This window comes from Eptesicus fuscus, chromosome 19 (genome assembly GCF_027574615.1).
Source record: "Eptesicus fuscus isolate TK198812 chromosome 19, DD_ASM_mEF_20220401, whole genome shotgun sequence".
Classification (NCBI taxonomy): Eukaryota; Metazoa; Chordata; class Mammalia; order Chiroptera; family Vespertilionidae; genus Eptesicus; species Eptesicus fuscus.
In genome coordinates, this window is record NC_072491.1 from 45,459,770 (window position 1) to 45,487,707 (window position 27,938).

Genomic DNA, 27,938 nt, shown 5'->3' on the forward strand with positions numbered 1-27,938 from the left:
TAGCAGATAAGGCGGCTGCTGGTGCTGACCTGAGAGAGCAGCATGAGGCTGTGGGAAGCCTTTCTCCAAAGGCGGCCCATCATGCCAGGCTCACTTCCCTCTTTGGATTCGTGAGCAGCACTGACGAGAGTGCATGGGGGTTCTGGAGGATACCCACTAATTTGAAGTGTTTACGCCCACACAGTTCCTTGTTATTCATTTCGTGAAGCAAGTATCCCTGGATCACAATAAAGATGGCGGTAGCGGCTTCACCATGGCAACGACGACGCCAACCGTCGGGAGGCGTACCCACACCCTTTAGTTCCGGCTTGCTGGTGACGTCACTTCCGCCCCCGGCCCAGCGGCGCGCACGCCTCTCTTCCTGCGGAGGCTGAGTGGACCCGGAGCTGAGGCGAGGGGGAATCTGAGAGAATGTGAGGCCAGCGACATGGAAAAGGAAGGTGGGAAGCCCGCGGCCGTGGTCGCAGTGGTCGCGGAGCCGCGGTTTGCCCAGCGATGCCGGGAATACCTGGAGAAGGAGAAACTCCTGGACAGACAGCACCGCGCGGAGAAGATGCCGGATGGCACCGTGGCGCTGCCCGTGCTGGGAGAGGCGCTCCCCGAGCGGCACCTGTGGCAGCTGAGGAGTTGTGTGGCTCCCGGCAGCACCTGTACACTGACGCAGCTCCTGGCCCCTGTTCCTTCACGGAAGGCCCGGGCTTGTTCACCGGCCCAACGGCTACGCCTTGAGGTGAGTCGCTGGGTCGAGGCCCGGGGAGTGACATGGTCCGCTGAGTTGGAGGCCGATTTACCCCGAACCTGGCAACGACACGGTAACCTCTTGTTGCTGAGTGAGAACTGTTTCCAGGCTGAGCAGTGGGAAAATCTGGAACCAGAACTCTGGGAGATTGTGGCCTCGGCCCTTGGCGTCCAGCGTTTGGCCAAACGAGGGCGGGTATCACCTGATGGCACTCGAACGCCAGCCGTGACTCTGCTGCTGGGCGACGATGGCTGGGTTGAGCATGTGGATAATGGGATCCGATATAAGTTTGACATAACCCAGTGCATGTTCTCCTTCGGGAACATCACTGAGAAGCTTCGAGTGGCATCGCTGCCCTGTGCGGGACAAGTGCTGGTGGATCTCTATGCAGGCATTGGTTATTTCACATTGCCATTCCTAGTTCACGCCGGTGCTGCCTTCGTCCATGCCTGTGAGTGGAACCCCCATGCTGTAGTTGCTCTGAAACGTAACCTTGAGATCAATGGAGTAGCAGATCGGTGCCAAATACACTTTGGAGACAACAGAAAGTTGAACCTCTCAAACATTGCAGACCGGGTGAACCTGGGGCTGATTCCAAGCTCTGAAGAAGGCTGGCGGACTGCCTGCCGGGTGCTACGAAAGGATGCTGGGGGCATTTTGCATATCCACCAAAACGTGGAATCTTTCCCAGGGAGGAATCTCCAGCCTTCTGGAAACAGTGAAATGGAGAAGGAGCATTGGCTTTGTCCTCAGCAAATTATCAGTAACCAATGGGAAAATGGAGCTAGTGGGGATTCTAGGAGAAACGTGCTGTCAGCAGCCATCAAGCCAGAGTGGCACAGGTGGGCGGAGTCTGCAGAAACTCGAATTGTCACTCTTCTTCAGCAGGTGCATGGGAAACCGTGGAAGACACAAATCTTGCACATCCAACCAGTGAAATCCTATGCACCCCATGTGGATCACATAGTCCTGGATCTAGAATGCCGGCCCTGTCCTCTGGTTGGCTAGAGAAGGTGGATCCAGAGACATGAACGTCTACGTGTGAGTGAACCTTAATGCATCAGCTCAGGCCAGCTTCTCACCCCTCTTGTTTCCGGTAATCTATTTTAATATAGTATTTTGTGGCCCTGCAAGCAGACTCTAGACCAGTCCATCCTAGGAGAAGCAGTATGACTCACTGAAATGAGGCCCATCAGTGCAGTCATGAATTCCGAATCCTGACCTCGGTTCTGTCTGACCGGGGGTACATGGTTTCAGTATTCTTTTGGCATTGGATTTCCTTATTTACAAAATAAGGGTTTCTTTGAATTATCTTACATGGCTTTTATTTAATGAGCAGTTGTACACAGGATGTTGGTTATCAGAGTGAAAGGCAGTGCTGTTTTCAAAATCACTCTGGTTACAATATGGAAAATCAACTGGAAGGTGTCCAGGATGGAAGCAGACCAGTGAGAAGGTTTCTGTAGTTGTCCAGGCATGAGGTGATGGTGGCTTCTAGTTGGTGGCAGTGGGAGGTGGATGCATTTGAGAAATAAAATCAATGTGACTAAACAATGGAGTCTATATCAAGACATTAAAATGGTGCTGCTTTATTATTATCACTGACAAAATAGGGAGGGAAGAGGACAAAAATTAGTGTATTAATTCTACTTAGGCATACCTAAATGAGTGTTGGGAGGAGGGTGATGTCTTCAATATTGGGCTTATTGTGGTAGAAAAGTGGATAAAATGACTGCTTTAAATCAGAGGGAAACTAGACTTTCAGTCTTAAGCTGTGCAATAGCTGCCAATTACTAGCGGGGTTTTTTGTGTTTTTTTTAATCCTCACTCGAGCATATGCTTATTGATTAGAGAGAGGGGAAGGAAGAGAGAGCATGAGAGAAACATGGATGCAAGAGAGAACATTGATTGGCTGCCTTCCACATGTCCCTTGACCAGTGATCGAACCAGCATTCTAAGTATGTGCCCTTCCCTGGACTCAAACCCGAAAACTCGTATATGGATGGCGCTCCAACCAACTGAGCCATACCAGCCAGGGCTTGCTAGCTATTTTAAAAGTTCGAATTAAAACCTTAAATTTTTAAAGGGCTCCGACTCACTTTTCATCTTCCTTCCCTGGCCAACAACATCAGGACCAGCGGAAGGAGCTGTAGGGAATGTGAGGTGTTCTGCAGTTTTTCAAGCCTTACTTTATTTTATGTCTGTCTGCCATCACCAATGTTTACCCTTTGGATGACTAATTATAGGGAATCACTCTGTTTACCTTTAGGATGACTAATGGTGGAGAATCACTCCTCAGAGCCTTATTTTGGTGCACTTTGAAGCCTGGACTTGTTTATCTGATAGAGGACATAGATAACAGCATGTGGCTTTATCAGGATTATGATTGTACCTGGCCTTTGGTTAGCTGGGGTTGGGCTGGCTGCTTGTCCTTTTTGCAACAGTGGCTGTAAACCAGACAGGATTGGTGCTGTTTGTGTTATCCGCTAAATATTGTGAGTACTATATACGTGGGCCACAGGAAATGTATTCACTAGACACAGTTCCTGTCTCTGAGGAGCTCACACCCTAGCAGCTGATACACAAATACTCAAAAGAATTTGAAGATGATGAAGTAAGTGCCATATGAGTGATAGCATGTTGTAGGAGTGCTAAGGTGAGGAAAAGAAGTTCAAAACAGCTAAATCTTGATTGGAAAGGGAAGCTTCTGGCAGTCTAACTTGCTCTATTTCCCCCCCCCTGCCCCACCCCACCTCTAATACAGTGTTAAATTGTTCCTGCTTTCAGAGAGAATGCCTCCAGTGTGTTTCACCATTAAGTGATATCCTGTCCTTTGTTAGGCAGTATCCATAGAGTCCCATTATATTGCTGTGTGTGTGTTTTATCATCCTTTTCCCTCTGTACTGTCACTTTCATCATAAACTCATAAGTGTGGGGCTGTTTCTAGACTTTCTCTTCTGTTCCACGGGTGAGTTTTTCTGTTCATGCACCAACACCATCTTGTCTGAATTATTATAGCTTTAAAACAGGTCCTGGTAACTGATACTGTAAGTCCTTCAACTTTGTTCAAGATTGCATTATTTATTATTGATCTTTTTGCTTTTTCTTAGGATGTTAAAATCGGCTTGTCAATTTTTGGAAAAAAGAATCTGCTGAGATTTTCTTGTTGGGATTACATTGGACCTATAGGGTAAAATTGGCATTGTTACAATATTGAATCTTCCATTTTGAAGTTTTTATTCTACTCATTTGGGTGTAGCTATGAAATGAGAAATGATTTTTGAAAAAATGAAAGGTGATTATCAGAAGCTGGGACTACAGTATCCCATCTAAGATGAAGGGTCCTATACTTCCCATGTCAGTGGGATACTATATCCATCTTCTTTGGGCTCCCTGCCTTGATAGATGGATGTTTTTAATTTAGTATTACTTTACTCTTCCTTTCAGCAGGACCTCAGCCCTCAGATTATTCTTGACCATCACCCTAGAAGATTAACATATCTGAACCTGTCATCTATTTATATTCTAATATAAATTAAATTACTACTGAATAATTGCCACATATAACAACCCAAACTAATAAACAATATCTTCACAGTACTCCTGAGCCATAAATGGAGCCATTGCTAAGTGTTATATAAAGCTTCCACTGAGTATTTCTCTTAACATTTGTTTACTATATACCATACTAAGTATTAAAATATGTTGTTACAATTTGTGTAACAAGCATCAGAATTACTTGCAGAGGATTAGACCTTAAGCTCTGGAATCAGAAAAATAAGGATTAGAAACCTGACTCTGCCACTGTTACTGTCTGTGTCCTTGGACAAGTTTGTTGAAGATTAATTGGATAATGCATGTCATGTATTTTGTTTTATATTAAACTTTATTACTTTTTACAAGATGAGGATACTGAAGACTAGAGAGTTTAAGTACTCTGTCTAGAGACAGAGAAGTAGTAAGAGGCAGAAGTGGGCAAACATACTGCCATGCTTATAGTGCTCAGTAAATGTCTGTTGAGTGAATAAATGAATGAACCAAAAGTCAGGTAATGTAAACCCAACATTGACTCCATATGCCACTATATTCTTTGTTATTTCCTTTGTTAACTAAACAACAATAGACTGTTCCTGTTAATTTGGCACTTACAAAACCAGGAAATTCAAATAGCTGAATTTTGATGAGCATATCTGAAATTTAATGATGAAAAAAACTGAAGCTCCCCTAAAGTAATTTAGGACCAGAGATTATTTTTAAAATACTTACTGAGGTCTGAGATAAAGTTAAGGTATGTATTTGTCCCTTTTGGGGCTATTACTCCCTATTCTTCCTACCAGCGTCCTTATATTCCATTTAAAGGAAACACGCAGTACTTTGGTGGGGAGAGTTGGAATGGGTAATTCTGAGTGCCTGTTTCCTACTGCTTCCTCCCCGCCCTAAGGAAACTGCTAGTACTTGTCCTAGGTACAGCTCGGGTACAGATACATGGTCCAATAAGCTCGACCAATTGCACCGTCATTCTTGGAACTTGAAATCTTGAGGAATAATGATAGCCCAGAATCAGTTTCTGTTGTTTGGAACAAAGACTTGACTGATGAAAATGTCCACAGAAAAGGCAAACTAGTTTTTACACATCATGCTATCTAAGAGGCATTTGAATCATTAAAGCTGAGTGAACAGATTATTTTTGACCACAGGTAATTTATGTATATAAGGTGTGTGTGTGTGTGTGTGTGTGTGTGTACTCTTCTGGGTAGACTCAATATAAATATATACCTGAGTTGTGCAACATTCAAATCAATGTAGAAACCAAACAAAGTTTAAATTCAGTGAAATATAGCTATTTCGTTGAAAGCCTTGCTTTTATTTAAAAGATTCCTAAGCATCTAAATACTACCTCATTGATATAAATTTTGTTTTAAAGTAGTATTTTAAAGTATTTGCCAGGATCTTAGTCAAACCTTCACTTTATGGGTGAGGAAAGTGAGACCTAGAGAGTTTAAAGAAACTTGGCTTGAAGTTATATTTGAGAAAGATAAGAATGACTATGCCACCAATCCTGAACGTTCTTGGCCTAAGATGGAATTTAGTTTGAATTAGAATTTCTTTAAAAAAATATATATTTTTATTGATTTCAGAGAGGAAGGGAGAGGGAGAGAGAGAGATAGAAACATAAATGATGAGAAAGAATCATTGATTGGCTGCCTCCTGCATGCTCCTACAGGGGGATTGCATCTGCAACCCAGGCATGTGCCCCCACATACCAGGAATCGAACCTGTGACCTCCTGTGACCACTGAGCCACTCTGGATGGGCGAATTAAAAATTCTTATAAAATTTGTGCATCAAATTAAGATTGGAAACTGTTAAAACATTAACATGAACTGAAGGGTATTTGCTCATTTTAAAAACCTTTTTATTTAATATTTACTACACTTTTTAAATAAAAATTGGAGGAAACCCATGAACTATTTTATTTTCCATTTTGCATGATCATAATATAATGGTACTTACCTCCTGTCTCCTTACCACACTACCCTTTTAGATTAATCCTGTGGGCCCTTTTCTACATAATAGCCTTTCTCTTTTTCCTTTAAATTGCAATTAGGGCATAATAACAGATGGGCTGAGTAGCTAATTTACATCTCTAAGTTTCCATATAAGCTTTCATAGTTGTCTCCTCTTACCAAGTTTGCTTTCCTTTGGGAATTTTGTCAAAACCACAAGATATTCCCCAGGTGTGCAGTTTAGGAAAATTAACTCAGCAGAAGTAAACAGACTGGATTAGAAAAATGGTGATCAAAATGATATTCAGTAAATAGGCAAGCTACAGTAGGATCTTGGGTTAGAATACTGACAGTGACAACAGTAAGGAAACAGATACAAGAGACTGTCTAGAAAAAATTATTAAGATTTGGTTGCAGATTGGCTGTGGGTGAAAAGAGGAAGGAGTCAAAGATGCCTGAAGTTCTAAGTTCCAGATAGCCTGGGGTTCGAATCCTGGGTTTGACTCTTCAGTAGCTATGGCCATACTGGCCACTTAACTTTTGTTAACTTATCTAAGCCTCAGTTTCCTCCTCTCTAAAATGATACCTATCAAAATAATGCTGACACAAAGATTTAATTAAAATGTAACACCTTTAGCTCAGTGTCTAGTATATGGGAAACACAGATGGCAGTCATTATTAGTAGGGGGTGACAGACGTTTAAAAACATGAGACTGTAGTAAGGAGTTTGGGTGTGGGTTCAATCATTCTACCACACCTACCTCCACTTAGAGAAAGGTGTCTTGGAGTTTTATTAATCACCCGTTTAGAGCCCTGATATAAAGTGGATTGCAGAGTGCAGTTTGGGCTAGGACCCTAAGTAAACCAGGTTCTTGCTTACTATTTTACCCTCCTTAATTTGAGATGGCTGGGTCTACAGTGCAGACTCTGACCTGACTTACATTCTTATTTTCCTTTTTTTATTATTAGTTTTACAATTAAACTTAATTGGGATGACATTGGTTAATAGCTATTTACATTCCTATTTTCTGGTGTAGAGAAAATAAGTATGGCCAGATTAGTATAGGCTTCTTTCTAGGGGGTAGTAACTGGGAAGGTAAATATGTGGGGGAAACTAGTGGAAGATGATTAGTAAGGTTAGTGGGTGATGCAGAGTCTGAGAGTCCTCTTATAGGTAAGGGAGAGGGAGACACCTTTACAAGTGGACATTTATGTCCTGATTTCTAAGCAAATGTGTTTTGGGGGGCGTGGAGGCAGAGAGCTTTTCTTGGGAGAGGGGGGCTTCAGCCCTTTCTTGTTTTTAGCTAAAAGTAATCCTATGTCAAAGGGGCATACTTTGGGGGTGGCACGTTCTGATCCCCACAAAACAAGAAAACTAGGATCTCTTCTGCCTGGGAGGAAAGAAGGGACTGCCTGGGTAGCTAGAAAACTAGACATCAAAGTCGGAGATCTGGGTTCCTGCCCTTAATTCACAGTGACCCTTGGCATCTGCAACCCAGGCATGTGGCCGATAAGTGTCCTCAGTTCTGTCCAACTTGGGAGGAGGTGGTGAGGGTGATGTGCAGAGGGATGAGGATGTTTTCTTGGTAGCGCCTACACCTAGCCCAGAGCCACAATCCGCGGCGGCTCCCTAAAAGGCACGCAGACGCGCCTCCAGGAGGTCTTTCCCTGGAATGTCGGCCGACCGGCCCCAGTCTCCGAGCCGCCGCCAGGTCGGGTGAGTAGGTGGGGCGGGCGGCGCCCTTTGACTTTCCTCCTCTCAAGCACCTTTGAACCACGTTTATGGGACATTTAATGGGCTCTAATAAAACAACAAAGAAGTCCCGCCAGTGGAAGCTGGGGATCCCTCCCTGCGCCCACGCCGCCGTGGGGGGGCGGCCGCTCTGAGGGTGGAGGGCGCGGCTGCCACAGAGCGCCTGCGCCACGGCAAGGCTCCAAAACTGCGGAGGCAGCAAGGGTCGCGGTGGTGAGCGGAAACCATGGTAACGCTGAGACGTTGGCTACGCGTGATGACGACATGGGAGCGCCCCTAGCGCCCGATTGTGACGCGACAGCGGCGCGGTCTCCGCGGTCTCGCGTGACCTGGGGCACCGCCTCAGCCTCCCAACAGCCCCAACGGCAGAGGCCCGCGGGCGAGGTCAAGATGGTGGCTCCGCGGGCGGGGGAGGCGGTGGAGGGAGGAGGAGCCAGGCCTTAGCCAGCCGAGAACACCGACACCCAGAGGCCTCCCGGGAGCCGCCGCCGCCTGCTCCTGCTCGAGAGACGCGAGCGGGCGGCGGGCGGGTCGTGAGAGACCGGGGAGGAGGGGGCGGAGTCGCCGCCTCAGCCCCCGCCCCTGGCCGCCGTCCGGGGACTGCCCCGCGCGGCCCTGCCCGGCCCGCCCAGCCCCGGTGCGGCAGCGGCTCATGGCAGCGGTGGGGCCCCCGCAGCAGCAGGTGCGGATGGCCCATCAGCAGGCCTGGGCGGCGCTCGAAGTGGCGCTCCGGGTGCCCTGCCTCTACATCATCGACGCCATCTTCAACTCTTACTATGATTCCAGCCAAAGCCGGTTCTGCATCGGGCTCCAGATCTTCCTCCGGCTCCTCGGTAAGGGGGAGGGGCGGCCTGCCTCCCGGGACGGGACGTGCCGCCGGGAGCGGGCAGCCGCGTGCAGGCCGAGGGTCGTGTGTGCGTGAGTGTGTGTGTGAGCGAGAGACTGAGTGTGAGAGAGATTGTGTGTGTGACAGAGTCAGTGTGAGACTGTGAGTCTGTGTGGAAGTGTGTGAGACTGTGTGTCAGTGAGTGTGAGTGTGTGAGACTGTGTGTGAGAGGGACAGAGAACCAGGTTCGTCCCCACGGGGCGTCCTCGCGGCCGGGAGGGGAGGCGATGACCTGGGACCCGCGTGGGCCGCAGAGGGTGCTCCGGGAGTCACCCGCTCCTTTCGCACCTGAGTGAGGCGGAGGGAGGGAGCTCCGCCCGCCGTTTCTCGTGGGGAATGAGTGCTGACGACCGCTTCCTGGGCGACAGCCTGGGAGAAACTGCACCTCTGCTCGCCGTGGGTAACCTTGGACTTGTGCTTTGGGCCTCAGTTTCCTTCTTTCCAAAATGCGGAATACTCGTCTGTTGTCACTTCTGTATCGACGGGGTTTTAATGCGACGGCGAAGTGTCTGCGGTAAATGACATCCAAACGAAAGGGGCAGGGTTTTGAATGTCAGACCTTGAAACCCTGACCAAAACCCCTTATGGAAAAGGCGATGTTTATAAGGAGTCCTAAAATTTTCCATGAATAAAGTAGAGGTATTTAAAGAAAAAACGTGGCTAGAAAGCGATGAGACTTTTCCAAGAGAGACTTCTGAAAATCAGTTTTGGTGGTATTTGCATGAAGTGTTGAAAAGCCTCACGTTTGACTCCCCATCTTCACTTGCATCATCAAAGGGAAAAGCACTTATGCGTAAAAGAATTTAAGTAATTGCAACTTGGCAAATTTTGTTGATGAGGTAATTCTTGTGATGAGTTCTTAGTAGGCTAGTGCTTTGAAGTGTTGCTGATAGATCCTTACCAAACCTCTCTGAATTATGAGCCATCTGTTGCTTCTTTATTCTGACAAAAGGAGAGTGGATTGTTGAGTTTTGTTCGTAGCAATAAGTAGCAATGTTTTACAGTTGATACTTTACTTTTCACTGGTATTATCTAACCTAATGTCTAACCTTCAAAAATCCCTCAGAGGTGGGAGGTGGTATTCTCATTTTACAAATGAGAAAACAGGGTCAGAGGTTGTGTTTTGCTTTAGATACACAGCAAATAAGTGGTTGCCAGAGCTTAGGCTTAAAAATCTTCTGACATCAATAGTGGTTGACTTTTCTCACTCAGTACAGCTGCAATCCAGATACAGAATGGTATAGTAATGATCCCATGCTAGATCTTAAAACTCACCGATGTGAACAAGCTGTTGAAGAGCACAAGACTTATCAGTAACCCACCAGCTGCTGACACCAGCTAGTCCTACTGCAAAAGTGTAGTGCCCTCATTATCTGTGGCAAAAATGGAGCTGTGCGATTTTGTAATGTATACAAATATCAAACACCTGAAACTAATACGTTATGCACTTGAAACTAATATAATACTATGTCACTTATACTTAAATTTAAAAAGCAGTCACTAGCTTTAATGTTTCATACTTAACATATTTAATTCTGACAGTTATGGGTGAAGTTAATATTAAAATGAAATTAATAAGAAGTGGGGCTGTTGGGAAGGCATTTTATTCCTGCCAGTAAGAAGCCACTCATCATACCATAAATTAACATGCAGTTACTTGGTATAGTAAGGTGGTCCCAGCTGAGTGCCTGCCAACCCTGCCTTCACCCTCCCCAAAAGAGCAGAAGATAACAGACTTCTAGGGCACTTTGTCAGATTTGGGATAAATGGGATAACCAAGTGCAGCTTTGGGAACTAAGTAATCACATATAACAGGACTTGAGGTTAGGAGGATGGCTATTCTCATTTCTGATTTGAGAAGAGTCCATGGTGGAGGAGGGGGAAAAAAAAGGAACTTTGTTTGAGAGGATTCACATGTTCATTGCCCAAATAGTGTAGCTGCTGTCTTGTTCTTACAGCAGGTGACTGCAGAGTCTCTGAAAACCCTTTTGGGACCAGGTGCTGAGAATTTTAAATGCAGTGCTCAGAGTTGAGCTAGGGAACTTTAAGGAAATGGTGTCTTCTCCTTAATTGAATAATTTGTGGTTTAAGAACATTGAACAAAAGTAATATTTTTTGTAACCTATCCTGCTTCTTATTTTTGTAGTAAATCATGGAAGTTTGTATTTGATAAATCATAAGAATAAGACGTCAGGCAGGTTACTTAGTTGTGTCATGCCTCCCTGTTCTTATCTGTATCTTTTTAAAGATGGACAGTATTGGAATTTCTCTCATAGGGTGTTAAGGACAATAAATGAGATAGGATGTAAGCCCTAGAACAGTACTTGGGACCTAGTAAGGGTTAGCTAATAGTAAGCTTGATAGTTAAAAAAATTTTTTAATACTTCAATTAAAACTATACTTTGTTTCTCAGCTGGTGTGTCTTAGTGGATTGAACGTCGTCCCAAGGACCAGGAGGTCCTGGGTTGGATTCCGGGTCTGGGCACATGCCCTGGTTGCAGGCTCCATCCCCAGGAGGAGGCGTGCAGGAGGCAGCCAATTGATGTGTCTCTCTCATCAGCGTTTTTTTTCTCTCTCTCTCTCTACCTCTCTCTTCCTATCTGAAAATCAAGAAGAACATATATTTTAAAAACAACCATACTGTGTTACAGATATTTTGGTCTTTTGAAGGCATCAGAGAAATGTTGACACTATTTGAAAAATTTTATCAAAATATTCTCTGGGTCAGACTTTATGAGAAATACAAAATATTTTTCAGATCCATCACCTGGCTGTTCCTTAAATTGTGCCAATGTAATTATGCTAATTTTTCACATTTGTAAGTGATAACGTTTTTTTAAAAAGTGACTTTGGTGCTATAAAACTATACATCCTGAATAAAAGCAAATGCGTTAAGTATTTAAGGCCTATTCAATAAGGCATCTTCCCTAGTTTTTTGAGAATGGCAGGTTTGTGTGTAAAAGATACCAAAGGATAGTTAAAATTAATTGTTCTACCTGTTTGTTTTTTAGTAATTGTAGCCCCTTTTTAAAATAATTTATACACTGTTGTATATAAACCTTAAAACTTGGCAGTCTGATCTTTTTCTTTAAAATAAAATTGTAAAAATGGAAATCTATTTTCTAAGTAAAAAAAGCAGTACCAATTTTATTTTATTTATTTTTTAAATATATTTTTATTGATTTCAGAGAGGAAGGGAGAGGGAAAGAGATAGAAACATCAGTTATGAGAGAGAATCATTGATTGGCTGCCTCTTGCACACACCCTACTGAGGATTGAGCCCAAAACCCTGGCATGTGCCCTGACTGGAATCTGACCTGGGACCCTTCTATCAAAAGGCCGATGCGCTATCCACTGAGCAAACCAGCTTCTCCCTGGTCTGGGCTCTGGTTGGTGTACGTGCCTGCAGGAGGCAACCAATCGATGTAGTACCAATTTTTATCTATAGCATCTGAAGAATTTACTTTCCTTCCCTACAATAAAGTACTACAACTCAGAGTTTCAGGGGATTAGAAAATAAAGCATCTCATTTTGGAGATCCAAATAAAATCTTATCACAATATATAGAATATTTAAGAATGTTAAGCTATTCTTAGGAGGTGTTAAATGCTAAATGAAATGCAACCCAGTGCAGCATAATGCTGAATTGGCAAATCTAAATCCAAGGCAGAAAATGAAAGCATAGGACTTTGTCTTAATAGTATTACTCATATAATGATAATTCACTGAAGTGGAAAAGCAATCCAGAAATTACAAGGGAAATTTAAATGAAAAGCTTTTATGACAAAACTTTTTAATTTCTTAAAAATGGCACATTGAGGGGAAAATGTCTGTATCATATGAGATTGAAGTCCTTCTAAAGGTTTTACTCCGTCAGTAAGAAAAACTTCTACTTCTAGAGAACAATGGGCCTAGGATAAGCAGTTGACAATAAATGAAATGCAGATGGTCAATAAGCAAAAGAAAAATTACTCAGCCTCATTTATAATTAAATAAATATAGTTAAAACAAAACTTCACTTATTAGATTAGTGAAGAGTTCAAAGTTTGAATAAAAACTGGTAAGGCAAAACTTTTTTTCCCCTTCTGTAAAATAGGTAAAGTTATACAATTTTTGTAGGCTGTCACTTCTGTGTAAAGCCATTTGGCGCTATCAGCTGCAAGTCATCATATTTCTTTTGACACACAATTTTATTTCTAAGAATTTGACCTAAAAATAGTTGTACAAAGACTATGGGCAAGGATATTCATTGCAGCATTCTTGGTAATGACACAACAACAAATTGTTCACTAAATGTCTATTAAAAGGGAATCTGTTCATTATATCAGGTTCAGCCATACAATAAAGTTGATAAAAAGAATGAGATATAGTTATTTTTGGTGCTATAGAAAGAACTCAGAAAACCTGTGATGTGAAAAACAAAAAAATAGTAATCAGGACCGAATAAGGATAGACTAGGTATTCTAAGCTGTGACACGATTGACATTTTAGACAAGATAATTCTTTGTTGGGAGGTGGGTGGAGCTGTTCAGGGATTTGTAGGATTTTTAACAGCGTCCCTGTCCACCGCCCATTAGATACCAGTAGCACCCCATTTGAGATTGCCAAAACATGTCTCTAGATATTGTCAGATGACTCCGGGAGAGGGGGGTTGCGGGGGGAGGGGAAAAATGATTCTGTTTGAGAACCACTGGGATAAACAAGTAGACCAAGAGCACAGAATAGAAAGCCCAAAAATAGACTACCCAGGTATACTGGTATATGGAAACTTGATGTGTTTCAGAAGTACATTGAGGTACGTAGAGGTAAATATAGACTATTCATTTGTGGTCATTTAGTTATCCATATGTGAAAAATTCTACTGGATCACTACCTCATATCAATATATAAACAGTTCTAATGGATTAATGCTTAGATGTGAAAAGCAAACTTTAAAGAAAATAAAGAACATGTGTTTTTTTTAAAATCTTAGAGAAGGAAAAATTCTTTTAAAATATAAACAAATGTGTAAAATATTGATAAATTCAACAATATTAAAATTTAAAACCTCTATTAATCAAAAGGAAGCATCAGAAAAGTGAACAGCCACATACCTGGAGAAGATGTTTGCATTACAGATAACTGACAAAGAATTTGTAGTCAGAATATTTTTTTAAATGTCTGATTCATTAAGGAAAACAAACTCCATGGATAAATGAGCAAAAATAAATTGGCAATTCACAGATAAGATACATGATGATCAGTAAATGTTCTCTTTGATAAATAATCAGAAATGTAAATTTTAAAAGGATAAAAAAGCAACAAGAAAACTCACTATTATTTAGTAAGATCCACTGAGTAAGAAGCAAAAAAGAGTATGTGTGTTTATAAATATGTGCTTGTTTTATGCAAAGCTTGGTTTATTCTTCATTTAATACCAGTGGGGTTTGATTCTTTAAAAATCATGTTCACATTTAAAAAATAAAAACATCTTTAATAAAACCTTAGTTTGAAAGCAAGATTTTAGTTTTATCTTATTAAAAAACTTAAAATACCCTTTTTTAACCTAAAATGAGTTCGATAGAAAATTTTTCTTTATGCTATAGTTTTATCAAGTATACCAACTGATTGCTATTTCAAGATATTTTATTTACCTAGTATTTCATTTGTTAGGGCTCCCTTGGGAATAAGGTAGTCATAACATTTATTTCTGGGCTCCATCTTTATTCTGTCTGGCATTGAAATGTTTTTCCACAGCTTGCTTTAGGTTATGTTTTCAAGTTTTAGGGTAGCTGGAGAGTTGTAAATATTATGTCCTGTTTCTTTCTAATTTTTAGTCCTAAGATTCCAGAAAAGGTTATGGTATGAATGGACTTTCCACATAAAAGAGCTAAACACATTGTTGTATAACGTGCAATAGTTTGTTTCTGCTTGCTTATTTTGGGTAATCCAAATTGTAAAGGCCCTGAACTCTTCATGAATTGAGTTCACATATAGCCTCAAAGATCCTGAATTGATTTAGATATCTGCTTCTTTTCCTACCTCAAGAACTTTGATGAAACTCTAATACTGGAAATTGGATCCCTGAGTTGTGATTTCAGTTAATTCTATTCTCCAGTGTCCCAAGATGATTTTTCTTTATAAAGTATCATTTATATATAGCTTGATTACTTATGTAGGTGACCCTTACATGCTAATATGAAACACTATTCCTGGGCTTAATTTTCTTAGGTGTACAGGTTAAATAAGAGTTTTATGTCTGAAGTTGTGAAAATACAACAAAACTTTAATATTATTGGTAACAGTCACAAAAGGCCAAGGCCGGGAAACGGAATGTTGAGACTTGTTATTTGGGAATTTGACTTTTTTTTCCTTCTGTAAAATGAGTGTTGATTCCTCCCATGTTACATACATAGGACCTTGAGTATAAAAGAAAAATTTAAGAACCCCATTACATGCAAACTTTGGGTAAGAATTAAACAATATTAAGCTATTGAAGTGTTTGGTTGTTATTACATCTTGAGGGTATGATTTTAGTCAAGAAAGGGTAGTATCAGCCCTAGCCAGTTTGGCTCAGTGGATAGAGCATCGGCTTACAGACTGAAAGGTCCTGGGTTCAGTTCCAGTCAAGGGCACATACCTTGGTTGCAAGCTCCTCCACGGCCCAGGCCGTGGTTGGTGTGAGTGCAGGAGGCAACCAATCGATATATTTTTCTCTGTCTTTCCCTCTTTCTTCCACTCTCTTTAAAATCAATGGAAAAATATCCTTGGGTGAGGATTTTTTTTTTTTTTTAAAGGAAGAGTAGTATTAGATTGTTACTTGCTAGGACACATCTGAACTTTGTGATTTGTAGTCTCACTACATTGTCTATCCTCCCCCCTTTTCCCTTGGTATCTGTCCTATATAATAAAAGCCCAGTGACCAAATCGGCAGAACGATCAGAGACCAGAATGTCCATGGCCCCTGGCCTGGCCAGCCCCACGCCCTATCGAGCAGTTAGGGGCAATCAGGCAGGCAGGCGAGTGGTTAGGGGCAATCAGGCAGGCAGGCAGAATGGTTAGGGGCAATCAGGCAGGCAGGCGAGCAGTTAGGAGCCAGCAGTCCCAGATTGCGAGAGGGATGTCCGACTGCCAGTTTAGGCCCGATCCAGATCCTTGCATGATCGGGCCTAAACTGGCAGTTGGACATCCCCCGAAAGTTCCCGGATTGCGAGAGAGTGCAGGCCAGGCTGAGGGACCTCCCCCCACACACACACCCATGCAAGAATTTTGTGCACCAGGCCTCTAGTATATATAAAAGTGTAGGTGACCATTCGACATAGCTATGACGTGCACTGACCACCAGGGGGGCAGACGCTCAACGCACAAGCATGGAAACCTGGAACAGATTGATGAATCTCAGAGGGGAGGGGAAGGGCGGGAAGAGATTAACCAAAGATCTTATATGCATACTAGAGGCCTGGCCAGCGGGAATGGGGCCGAATCCGGCAGTCCCACATCCCCCATGGGGTCCCGGATTGTGAGAGAGCGCAGGCCTGGCTGAGAGACCCCACCATGCACTGGAACTCTAGTATTTGCATAAAGCAAAATGGCACTTTTTCTCCAGACTCATTTCTAAAACCCAAATCATTCGTGTGTAATAATAAGTTTTGAGGAAAAGCTATTTGAGTAAAAGGGACTGGTTATAAATTACAACAAAGTTCATGAATATTCACAAAGATTAATTTACAACTTTGTGAATAGCAAGTTGACAAAAGTAATTACAGTCCCTGCTTGCCTTTCTTCCTTTTAATTAGTATAAACTAGAATTGAAGTTATTTGACTCATCTTAGGAGATTGGTTTAAGTTTTGTCTCAGGAAAATTAATGACTTTTTCTATGTAGAGAAAGGAGTATTACATATACATAGTGGCTGAGTTAATTCCATCTCCTCTCACCTTCCATCAAAAATATTCCTAATTCAGCTTTTTAAAAAGTACTTTAAAAAACCCCGATATTTTTTAAGAGGAGAGGGCGGGAGAGAGAAACCAATGTGAGAACCAAACATCAATCTGTTGCCTCCTGCGTGCCCCCCACTGGGGATCAAGCCTGCAACCCAGGCATGTGCCCTGACCTGGAACCGAACCTGCAGCCTTTCCATGCATGGGACATGCACTTTCCAACCCTGGGCCACACTGACCAGGGCAGTTCATTTTATATTGAAAGGGCCTATCCCCAGATAGTAGCTCTCTGGGAGATTACTAGTGGTCCACTTGCTCTGAAAATTTATCAGGTGGTTTTTATGCATACATTTTTGTATCTTCTAGGTGATTGTGTCCTTTGTTCTCTTTTTCACAAATGACCTGACACATTGGCATAGGATAAATTTTAAGTTCATGGGCAAAGTCATCATGTAGAGCAGCAGTCGCCAACCTTTTGGACCTCACGGACCACCAGTGGTCTGGTTGGCGTCCGCTGATTTTAGAGGAACTAGCCCTTACTTTTACATGCAATGGATTATGAAATGCCTCCACTGTATGTAATATGCGGTCTTTCTTGATTACATGCTGAAATAAGGTGGATGGATGGATATTTTATTTGGAGTGTGTCACTTTTTCTATTTTCCAAGCTCTGGTTTCTTAGCTTTGTCTGACCTGTTCATATATTTCAATTTCTAAGTAGGCTTTATTTTGTAGTTTCCTTTAAAAACATAATCCAGAATTCAACAGAAACATTTAGTTCCCCAATGAATAGTAATTGTATTTATTTTCTACAAAATATTTTGGTATCCATAGATGTACAAGGTAGTATCCTTGCTTACTATCAAAGACATTATATAACAGGGTAGATGATACCTACAAACTACAATATTGGGTAGTATATGAGTATTAGGTGTTTCACCAGATTCTGTAGATATGCTGGAGAGGAACAGTCACTATCAGAGAAAGTGGGTGTATAAGATGGATAGGATTTGAGCAGTCAGGGTGGGACGATCATGACAAGCAGAGAAAAATGTAAACGCAGTTGCAATTATGGCACTGAAAAGGGTGTTTTTGGCAAAGAAGTCTGGAGCTTTGGTGTGTGCTTTGAGAGGAGCATTATTCTAAGGCCAGCTGGATCCTTGATTTCTAGGATGAGAAATACAGATTTTAGTTATTACTATTTCAGAGCTGCCCCAGTATTTTGAAGATATGAAGAAAGGCATATTGGTGATGCTTGTAGATGGATTTGGACAAAATGAGTTTTTAGTTAGAGACAAACTAATAAATAGGTTGGTGAAAAGAAGAGATAATAATAGGTAATAATAGTTGTTAGTAGAATTTGGAGACTAATGTCAAGTTCGAGGGTTACAGGGGTAGAAGGCACTATTAAGAGAATAATAATGGTATCTTTCACTGAAATTGGAAATCACAAGAGCCATTTGAGGTAAGCTAAGTTTTAGAAATTTTGAATGTTACAGTTGTAATGTAGAAGTGCTAGTAGGTGGCTATTATTTTTTTGTTAATCCTCATCCAAGAGAGACGGGGGGAGAGAGAGAGAGAGAGAGAGACAGACAGACAGACAGACAGACAGACAGACAGACATTGATTGGTTGCCTCCCACACATGCCCCAACCGGGGCCAGGGATCAAGCCCTGCAATCGAGTACGTGCCTTTGACCTGTTTTGAACCAGCTATGACCCTTCCTCAGTCCACGGGCCAATGCTCTATTTACTGAGCCAGACCAGCTAGGGTACTTGGTGGCTACTTGGATATCGTTTCCAGAGTTGAAACCTTGGATAATAATGTTTGTTTATTGTAATCTCACTTAAAAATTTGTCAGAGTACAAAGAAAGATGCTTCTAAATACACTTCAGACCATACATTGGTTGAGTATGGAGTGGGGAGGAGGATTTATTACTGTTTTCTAAATGTTTTGATTTTCGTAATGCTACTTTTGTAATTTGAAGAACAATAAAAAGGGTTGACTATTTGAAGAAAAAGATTCAGTAATGTATAGGAAAAAGGGAACTTGAAAGACATTTCTGAAATTTGCAAGGTAATTGGAGGGAAAAAACAACTGAATTTGGACGCAGGGGAGAATGCTCAATATAAGGAGCAGGAAAAATAAGAGCCAGCTGGAGTTCAGCTTGAGGAAAAGGAGGAATTAGATGTAAGTATAAAACTTAAACTCAGTTTCCTAAAGAATACTGTTAAGAAAAAGAATTCTAAGATTTAATAGGAACAAATGTTTTTCATTTTGGTTATTTTTAATTGTAATGTTTTTGTCATGGAATTATTTTAATTATTTTTAATGATTATAAAATTTAAAAGGACATGTTCTTTAAAGATTTAAAAACTTATTAAAATGTGTCATTACAAACTCATCTTGAAGGTAATTTAGTGCCTGGGTATATGGTACTACTTAAGTTACTTTGGAAATTATAATTCTAATAAGATTTTTTTAAATGTTTTGTCTGTCCTATTGAACTGACTTTACAAAACTCTTTTGGCCTTTAAACCTAAATTGCCTTGAGGCTTAATGTTCATAATTTTAAAAATGCTCGCATTTCCTAAAGGAAGACTATAACTATTAGTGGGAAAATATTCTTTAAAACGTTTCAAATGACCTTTTTTTCTTTTTTCAGGTGTATTTGTATCCAGTATTGTTCTGATATTATCACAGCGATCACTTTTCAAGTTTTACATGTACAGCGCAGCCTTTCTATTAGCTGCAACTTCAGTGTTGGTAAATTATTATGCTGCTTTGCACATTGACTTCTATGGTGCCTACAACACATCAGCTTTTGGAATTGAACTGCTCCCTCGGAAAGGGCCCTCACTATGGATGGCACTCATTGTTCTACAGCTAACATTTGGAATTGGATACATTACACTACTCCAAATTCATTCCATCTATTCACAATTAATTATTTTGGATCTCTTGGTTCCTGTAATAGGCTTAATCACAGAGCTACCATTACACATCCGGGAGACTTTAGTTTTTACTTCTTCCTTGATTCTTATATTAAACACACTGTTTGTCTTGGCAGTGAAACTTAGGTGGTTTTATTATTCCACACGGTATGTTTATCTTTTAGTGAGGCACATGTATCGAATTTATGGATTACAGTTATTAATGGAGGACACATGGAAGAGGATTCGTTTCCCAGATATACTGAGAGTCTTTTGGCTAACAAGAATTACAGCTCAGGCTACAGTGTTAATGTACATTTTAAGGATGGCAAATGAAACTGATTCCTTCTTTATTTCTTGGGATGACTTCTGGGACCTCATTTGCAATCTTATAATTAGTGGATGTGATTCTACACTAACTGTGCTGGGCATGAGTGCTGTAATTTCCTCAATAGCCCATTATTTGGGCCTTGGAATATTGGCCTTTATTGGATCAACTGAAGACGACGACAGGCGACTTGGCTTTGTAGCACCTGTTTTATTTTTTATTTTGGCTCTTCAGACTGGTTTGAGTGGGCTAAGACCAGAAGAGAGACTTATTCGCTTAAGTAGAAACATGTGCCTTTTATTAACTGCAGTCCTGCATTTCATCCATGGAATGACAGACCCCGTATTAATGTCTCTCAGTGCCTCTCATGTGTCATCTTTTCGTAGACATTTTCCTGTGCTCTTTGTCTCTGCTTGCCTGTTTATTCTTCCTGTTTTACTCAGTTATGTTCTTTGGCATCACTATGCACTAAACACATGGCTGTTTGCCGTTACAGCCTTCTGTGTGGAACTCTGCTTAAAAGTAATTGTTTCTCTCACTGTTTATACATTATTCATGATTGATGGCTACTATAATGTCCTCTGGGAAAAGCTTGATGATTATGTCTACTATGTTCGTTCAACAGGAAATATTATTGAATTTATATTTGGAGTAGTAATGTTTGGAAATGGGGCTTATACTATGATGTTTGAGTCAGGAAGTAAAATTCGGGCTTGTATGATGTGTCTACATGCGTATTTTAACATCTACTTACAAGCAAAAAATGGCTGGAAGACATTCATGAATCGTAGGACTGCTGTTAAGAAAATTAATTCACTTCCTGAAATAAAAGGGAGCCGCTTACAAGAAATAGATGATGTCTGTGCAATCTGCTATCATGAGTTTACTACATCTGCTCGTATCACACCATGTAATCATTATTTCCATGCACTTTGCCTTCGGAAATGGCTGTACATTCAAGATACTTGTCCAATGTGCCATCAAAAAGTATACATCGAAGATGATATCAAGGATAATTCAAATATACCTAACAACAGCGGATTTATTGCACCTAATGAAAATGCAGAGGAAGCTGTAAGAGAGGCTGCTGCCGCCGAATCTGACAGGGAATTAAATGAAGATGACAGTACAGATTGTGATGATGATGTTCAAACGGAAAGAAATGGAGTGATTCAGAATACAGGTACAGGAGCTGAAGAATTTAATGAGGACACTGACTGATTAAACAGCATTTACTAATCATTGAGGTTATTTGTTCAAAATTCAGTTCATCCAAAATGGAGTTAATATGCTTCACTTCATTGTGTAACCAAGCACAAAAACAGTCAATGTTGAATCTGTGAATGGTTTTCCGTTTACTGTGATGTGCTACTGTAAATATACCTCTTTAATTACTTCTGGTCTCTTTGGTGACCTATTTAAATTTGTGTACATTATTGTACATAGAATAAAATGTTTTCACGTTTTTATGACAAAATTTGAACAAATAGCTTTTTAATAGTTATAATAATACGGTGCGCCAACTGTGCCAAAGATTCCTAAATGAAAGTGTATAATGCATCTAATTCTGGCCCCTAGTGTTTCTTTAAGATAGGTGGGAGAATGAAAGTGCAAATCAAAGGAAACCACATTAAATCAAGGAAATAATTTGGACCAGAGGATAAAGGATATATTTTTATGAACTAAGGAAAAAGTAGGCTGCCAGAAGTGATTGAGACTTTTTTTGAAATTTGAGAGTAGCACTGTAGTTGAGCTGAGTTCAAAAGTCAAGATTTGGATATTGTGAGTTGAGAAATAAGCATATATCAGGTATGTATGTATATCAGGTATGTATCAACATATCTGGTATGAACCAGAATATGTTTAATTCTGATGTAAAAATCAGTATATTTGTTAGCCATTCTGTGTTTGCAGCATTGACATAAAATTGTCCTTTTGGACTTTTGAAGAGATTACAAAATTAAATACTTGGTGATCTCCATTCTTTTAAGCTGAGGTATTAAGTGACATTAAAAAAATCCTGGCTTTATGGATAAAAATAAGGGAGATGGTGTGCAGTGATGTATAATACCTCTTTAGACAAGTTCCAGAGAATTCCTTTATTGAAACTAAGTTTTACCATGAAATCTCACATACATGATGGAAAATACATACCAATTACATATCAGGAAAAAATACTTTAATGGTATTGTTATATAGCTCATTGGCTAATTCCAGTGGATCCTCATCTCTTACTGCTGCCATTATCTCCAGTATTTGACTAAAACGGAAACAAAAATAGATGGTTTAAATTTCCAAGTACATATTCCCTTTTAAATTTATCTTTTTCCACATAAAGGATGATTTAGCACTTTTAATAAGCTTAAGCGGGTATTAAAGTTTTCAGCACTATCAGAAAGTTTAACTGCTAGGATATTTAAAATAGAGTAATTAGAGATTTCTGTGGTAGTTTTATATATAACTAGAGCCAAAAACCAGTTTCAAATAAATTATAAAGGCGGCCTATATTATGGAATTAACCTGGTAGAAATGAGTCCTTTTAAACTGTAGGTCATGGTAAGCTTTTAAAAAATTGAAAGTTACAAAGAAGTACAATGCATGTAGGCAAGTACTATTTCATTTATGTATGTACATGTGTAATGCGTCAATGTAAGCCATGTGGGGACAGCCGTCTAAGTTTGAAAGCCATTGCTTAGAGAACTAGTACTAAAGGGTAGCAAAAAAACTGTGGCATAATCACTAGCACAATGAAAGCAAAGGAAGTTAGAAGTTATTTACTCGGAATAATGTGTTTGGTAGGGGGGGAAACTGGGCTTTTTTTTCCTGTAATACCCCTCCCTCCCCTGCCATAGAAAGAATAGCCCAGGTGTTATTCTTTCAGTTTCTCTACAATTATCAGTAATGTTTTCTAGCATTCTTATATATAGATAGAATATTTTTATACGTGAATTATAAAGTTTTAAAGTAAAAATTAAACATTTAAATATTATTTGTCTTAAGCTTTTTGTTCCTTAAATATAAAACACCTAATGGTATTAGGGATGGAGATTAACTGGAACTTTTTTATTCTGTAAAAGCACAAAATGCTTGCTTAATTTGTATACTAAATGAACTGACTATACTAAAATTTTGTTCTGACAGTCAAAAATATGCTGAAAGTAAATCTGTTAACATTTAAATTGACACTAAAGATCCAATTTTTTTCATAAACTGCAGAATTTTCCTCTATTGAACTATTTGGAATAGGAACTTGCATAATACTGTACAAAATAGATTCCTGATACCCTTCCCCCTTCCAATCCTTTCTCCACCCTGATACTTTACAGCTTAAGAAAAAAGCTGCCATTTTTCCATTTAAAATCCTTTGGGTCCCGATAAAATCTAAACTACTAAAACTGGCATAGAAGAGCCCTCACAATCTGGCCTCACTCTACCTTCCCAGACTGATCACTTACTCGTGCATCCTACTTTCTGCCACACTGACTCCCTGTTCCCCTGGAGCAGCTAAGTCCTCTGACAGTCTGCCTTTGCTCAGTGTGTTTCTCTTGGTCTGGCATAATTCCCAGGTGGTAAACAGTTAAAATGTCACCTCAGTTCTCTTATTTCCCCTCAAGGCAGGCAGTTGCTATGTCCTATGGTTCCAGTCACATATTCATACCTCTATAACACCACTACCATCTAGAATTATACTTTTTATGTGCTTGTTTGTTCCAGAGGGAAGGAATCTTCATGTGACTTAGTGCCTTATCCAAAGTGCCTGGCACAAATGTATCTACTCATTGGAGGATAGATGAGGGAAGGGACTGTCTGGATTCTTCTGCATAGCCTCAGTAAAATGGCATATGGCAAGACCTCCCGCCAAAATATGTTTCAAGGAATTTATTTAGAAGGGAGGTCTCTATACAAATAATTAAAACAAAGAACTGTTAATAGATGAAATTTGATTAAAATGACTAAGTAGGAATTTTAACTTGCTAATTAGTAATTAGACTATGGCATGTGTTTTTGAAATGTGACTTAAGCTTTTCAGTTTGCAAATGTTGATTTCCCAAGCTCTGCCTATCCAGAACTGGTATTCATGATTGTAGTTGCTAATCAAATATTTTCAGTTCTTAACTGTCTGCATTTAGAAACAGGTTAAGATGTTGTCTTGTAAATGTATAGCTAAAGTCAACAGGTAAGGTAGTATAGGAAATGGAGTATAGATTGCATTTTTATAACCATCAACAGGAAGCTTCATGAGAACAGAACTTAAACCAGGTAAGGTATGTTGTATTCTGACTCAATTTGCAAGAATGTACATTTCAGGAAAATTACAAGTGATTCCTTACTAAACAGAATTTATATATATTCCTAACCCAGGGGTTTTTAAACAGTTAACTTCTGAAGTCTTTGCCAACACTAGCATGTTTAATAAAGGAAAAAGTCTTTCCAATATGTTTTGATAGAATAATACACTTTTCTGCCTGCTGAATTTAGCTCTGGCTTACTTAATACTCTTACCTGTTAAAAACTACTGGGAAAAAAAAGGTGCATATGGAAGGAATTATTACAGTTTAAAAGTAACAACTCAATATTAATTTTTGTGAATGTTATAAATGTGTCCAGGTGCCTAAACTGGTAAACCACACTAGATTGCTACAGTCTAGATTTAAATTATGTGCTTGTGCAAACAAAAGAAATCAGATGATGTCTCCATTAAAATGATATAACAAACTTTTCCTGTAAGTTAAAATATCGTCTCCAGCTCCTTTATAGTTAGATGAGTAACAGAGCCCATCTTTTTCACATGTGCTTATACATTATAATAAAAAAGATTATGAATTTAAGGAAGTAAAAATCTATAAAGTTCTACCCCTCTTTTTGTTTGGAAAAATGATATTCTCATGTGTTATTTCTTAGGTTTATTCAGGTTGTTAAATCAGATACCATTAAAAAGGTCTAAGATTGCATTTTTATAACCATCAACAGGAAGCTGCATGAGAAGAGAACTTAAACCAGGTAAAGAGAACTTAAACTAGGTTTCTATATATGGAAAGCATTAAGATCTTTCCCTCTCTACAAAATGACAAGTGGCCAAAATCACATGAAGTTCTCACTGCAGCAATAAAACCACTGGGGTAGAGAGGATATGAAGAGAGGAGCTGAAATAGAACAAGTCAGGTGCAAATTCCTAAAAACCACTGCATTAAAATGGTTGTATTTGATCTGAACTTCATTTGGATTTCACCCAACTTTATGTCCCTTGAGTTCATTTTGTTAAGTGGCATTTGGTGGTTAGTTTTAATAGTTTTTTGAAGGCCATGAAAACAAAGTACTTACATTATATGGCAGGGTTCATTTCTGTCTTTCAAACAGTGCCCATTTTCCCATTTCTTTTTGGTAGGAAATGACGTTTTTACATATTTTGAACCAGCATGTGTACTTTTGACTCCACACCAAGGTGCATCTAGAATTAGCAAATAGAAGTCTCTTCAGAAGTTTAACTTTTTGAACTATTTTTTTGAAATGAACATTACCAAACTAATATATAACCTCTAAAATATAAGTTATGATTCAGCTTCAAACATGGCAAAAAGCAACAGAAAAGTTCTAAGAAACACACAAGACAAAAATCTTAAATGTTTTTATAAGACTCACTTTTATCCCCTACTCCCCCCCCCCATTGCTGATGTATGATATGCTTTTAAAAAAAGATCTAAAGCTAAGAGAAATACAACTGTAACATGAAAACATTTAGGTTATAAACAAACTTCTGTATTGCCTCAACTGAATATAAAACAGTAGCTTTGAATACTGGGGTTATTCAATAACCTATTTCCTTAATTAAGAATTGTAATAGCTTACACATTCTATAAGCTTTGTACTTTTAATGAGCTCATTTAGTTTTCATTATTCCCCAAGGAAATAAACCTGATTTCTTCAGAATGGCTCAGCCTTGACTTTACAAAAAAAGTCCTCTTGTATAAAATCCTTGTGTTCCAGGGATAGATAAAAATTTTAGCTTCTAACCTTGTTTTATTTTAAGAGGCAACAGAAGATTACTATAAAAAATTCTTAGACTAAACCAATTTGATTTAAATTTCTGCACTTTACTTAAAAGTATTGTAGAATTAAGCCATTGCAAAGAAGACATTGTGTAAAAAGTTATGAATAGTTTTTTAAACCCTGAGCTAAAGACTCCTTGTTTAATAAAATATTCATAACTACCACCCTAGTTACCATCATCCCCTTTTAAGTTCTTAGGCTTTTGTCAAATTTCTAAAATTAAAAAAATCACTTGCATAAACATTTTTCCATCAATTGATAACAACCCCAAAGGTTTTCTAAAAAGTGTAACTGTTGAGGCTGTGTTGTTTTAAAACAAAACATTTGTTAATTTTCTTTAGTTCTTTTTTTGGAATGGGTTAATACGAAAAAGTTCTAAAAACAAACTTACCAGTCTCAATCATTAATTTTTCACTAGGTATTGACTTCAAAACTTCCAAATTAGCCTCAGTTTTCAGTGAGCTTAAAAGATATTAATTTATAAAATAAAAAGATGCATTTAATGACTTTTTCATAGTATAAACTTACCTAAACATATCACAAAACTAACTCAAAATCCCAAAACAAACTTTGGTTGGCTACACAGGCAGTATACCATTGTATTTGCACATCGGGCTGAAAGTTTTTATAAAGGGTTAGTAGGCCACTGCCAGCAAGAAAAAGACCAGGTCCTGGGGTATGAAGTCTAAACAACCAGCAATGTGTCAGGTGGAAAAGGCAACTTGTCAGCCATCCTAGAATTGAGCATTCTTTTCCATCTTGGTGGGGATCGGAGTTGTTTTGAAAGAATTTACAGTGTATATAGATAAGGGGCGGGAGGAGGTGAATCCGGGTCAGCTCTGGGATAGGCCCCGGTCTTCCAGGAAGGTGTCTGTTCTGGGACTGGCTGTAGGCAATAGATGGAAAGTTCAAGCAGATGGCACCTGGCTAGTCTCTCTTTTTAGATAATTGTGGAAATAGCCACAAGGCAGTTAATCCAAAATTCTACCAGACAACATACAGGAATTTGAGCAGTCTTGTTATCTGGCTTTGCAGTTGTTTATTGATTAACCCCCTCCTGTTCTTCCTTCAACCTTCTGGCCTGTTGTGATTTAATTTAGGACATCGCAGAATTTTCACTTAACTAGCCTTACTGAATCCAGAGTAAGATCTATTCCAAACAGATCCTGCCTTTGGGGAAGATACAATAACTTCCTATGAGTAAAACTTAACTTTTTAAAATATTTCACTTTTCTGAGAAATTGACATAACTTAGAGTGGTATGTCTAAGCTTTCTTTCAGTTTCAACTGTTCTCCAGAAATCTACATTAGCAAAACTCACTTTTGTTTTTATAGGTTTCCCTTTTTGAATATAATTTGATTTTAGTAGGATTTAGGAGGGGTGGGATTGAAATGTTTGTCTAGTTTACCTTAAGTACCAGCCTTTTAATTAGTGTTCTCTAGAAGAAAAGAGAATTATTTTCAGCCATCTTAGTACTTAGTCAATGTAAATATTTTCTAAAATATGTTGATATGCTCAGTATCAGGGGAAGCAGAGTTTGCCACTGCAAATATGCCTTTGGGATATTATTTGAAGCTGGTTATTTTTAAGGAAAAACCTTTGACATTTTTCCCTAACTGCCTAAGAGAATTTAGAAAGAGGATCTGCTCCAGGTGAGGGAGCTTACCATCATAAACAATAGTTTAATATGAACTAAGTATAACAGAGGAACCTATTAGCAAGGTCCATCTGACCAAAGTCCTGTCTCTCCCATTGTTAAAGAAGGCCCAGCAAATATTTGTTTACCAAACATTTGCTTTTCATTTCCATGTGAACTGCTTTCCTT

The 27,938-nt window shown here is 39.6% G+C and overlaps 3 protein-coding genes across 15 annotated transcripts in view; 2 read left to right on the forward strand and 1 right to left on the reverse strand.

The window, feature by feature from the left end:
• Positions 1 to 358: 358 nt before the first annotated feature.
• TRMT12 (tRNA methyltransferase 12 homolog) lies at positions 359 to 12,013 on the forward strand. Of its 4 annotated transcripts, none has more exons than XR_008554636.1 (2): positions 359 to 3,353; positions 3,850 to 4,119. XR_008554636.1 is itself a non-coding variant. In XM_054708687.1 (2 exons), exon 1 carries the CDS (start codon positions 428 to 430, stop codon positions 1,745 to 1,747), a length of 1,320 nt encoding a protein of 439 aa, XP_054564662.1. In that variant the 5' UTR covers positions 359 to 427; the 3' UTR covers positions 1,748 to 1,780; positions 11,298 to 12,013. The 4 variants fall into 4 exon arrangements, 3 of the variants coding, with proteins under 3 accessions (XP_054564662.1, XP_054564663.1, XP_054564661.1); XM_054708687.1 differs by lacking the exon at positions 3,850 to 4,119 and adding an exon at positions 11,298 to 12,013 and having other exon boundaries at positions 359 to 1,780; XM_054708688.1 differs by lacking the exon at positions 3,850 to 4,119 and adding an exon at positions 5,964 to 6,223 and having other exon boundaries at positions 359 to 1,780.
• Positions 8,327 to 27,938, forward strand: part of LOC103287589 (E3 ubiquitin-protein ligase RNF139) — a 50,569-nt gene continuing 30,957 nt past the window's right edge. The window contains exons 1-2 of one of the 4 annotated variants that reach the window (XM_054708681.1): positions 8,327 to 8,831; positions 19,469 to 21,247. In XM_054708681.1, coding sequence (XP_054564656.1) covers positions 8,651 to 8,831; positions 19,469 to 21,247 — 1,960 coding nt within the window. In that variant the 5' untranslated portion in view covers positions 8,327 to 8,650. Of the gene's footprint in view, positions 8,832 to 19,468; positions 23,275 to 27,938 lie in introns of those variants that run through there. The other 3 variants (XM_008143283.3, XM_054708682.1, XM_054708685.1) reach the window with 3 other exon arrangements.
• The window catches only part of TATDN1 (TatD DNase domain containing 1), a 32,519-nt gene continuing 26,729 nt past the window's right edge, over positions 22,149 to 27,938 (reverse strand). For all 7 annotated transcript variants that reach the window (XM_054708690.1, XM_028147904.2, XM_008143281.3 and 4 more), the window contains 3 exons: positions 26,504 to 26,574; positions 25,387 to 25,513; positions 22,149 to 22,324 (listed from right to left, as the gene is read on the reverse strand). In XM_054708690.1, coding sequence (XP_054564665.1) covers positions 22,222 to 22,324; positions 25,387 to 25,513; positions 26,504 to 26,574 — 301 coding nt within the window. In that variant the 3' untranslated portion in view covers positions 22,149 to 22,221. The remainder of the gene's footprint in view (positions 22,325 to 25,386; positions 25,514 to 26,503; positions 26,575 to 27,938) is intronic.

Excerpts from the sequence above, each read along its gene's own strand:
- TRMT12 (XM_054708687.1), top strand. The coding sequence starts at position 428 with ATGGAAAAGGAAGGTGGGAAGCCCGCGGCCGTGGTCGCAGTGGTCGCG.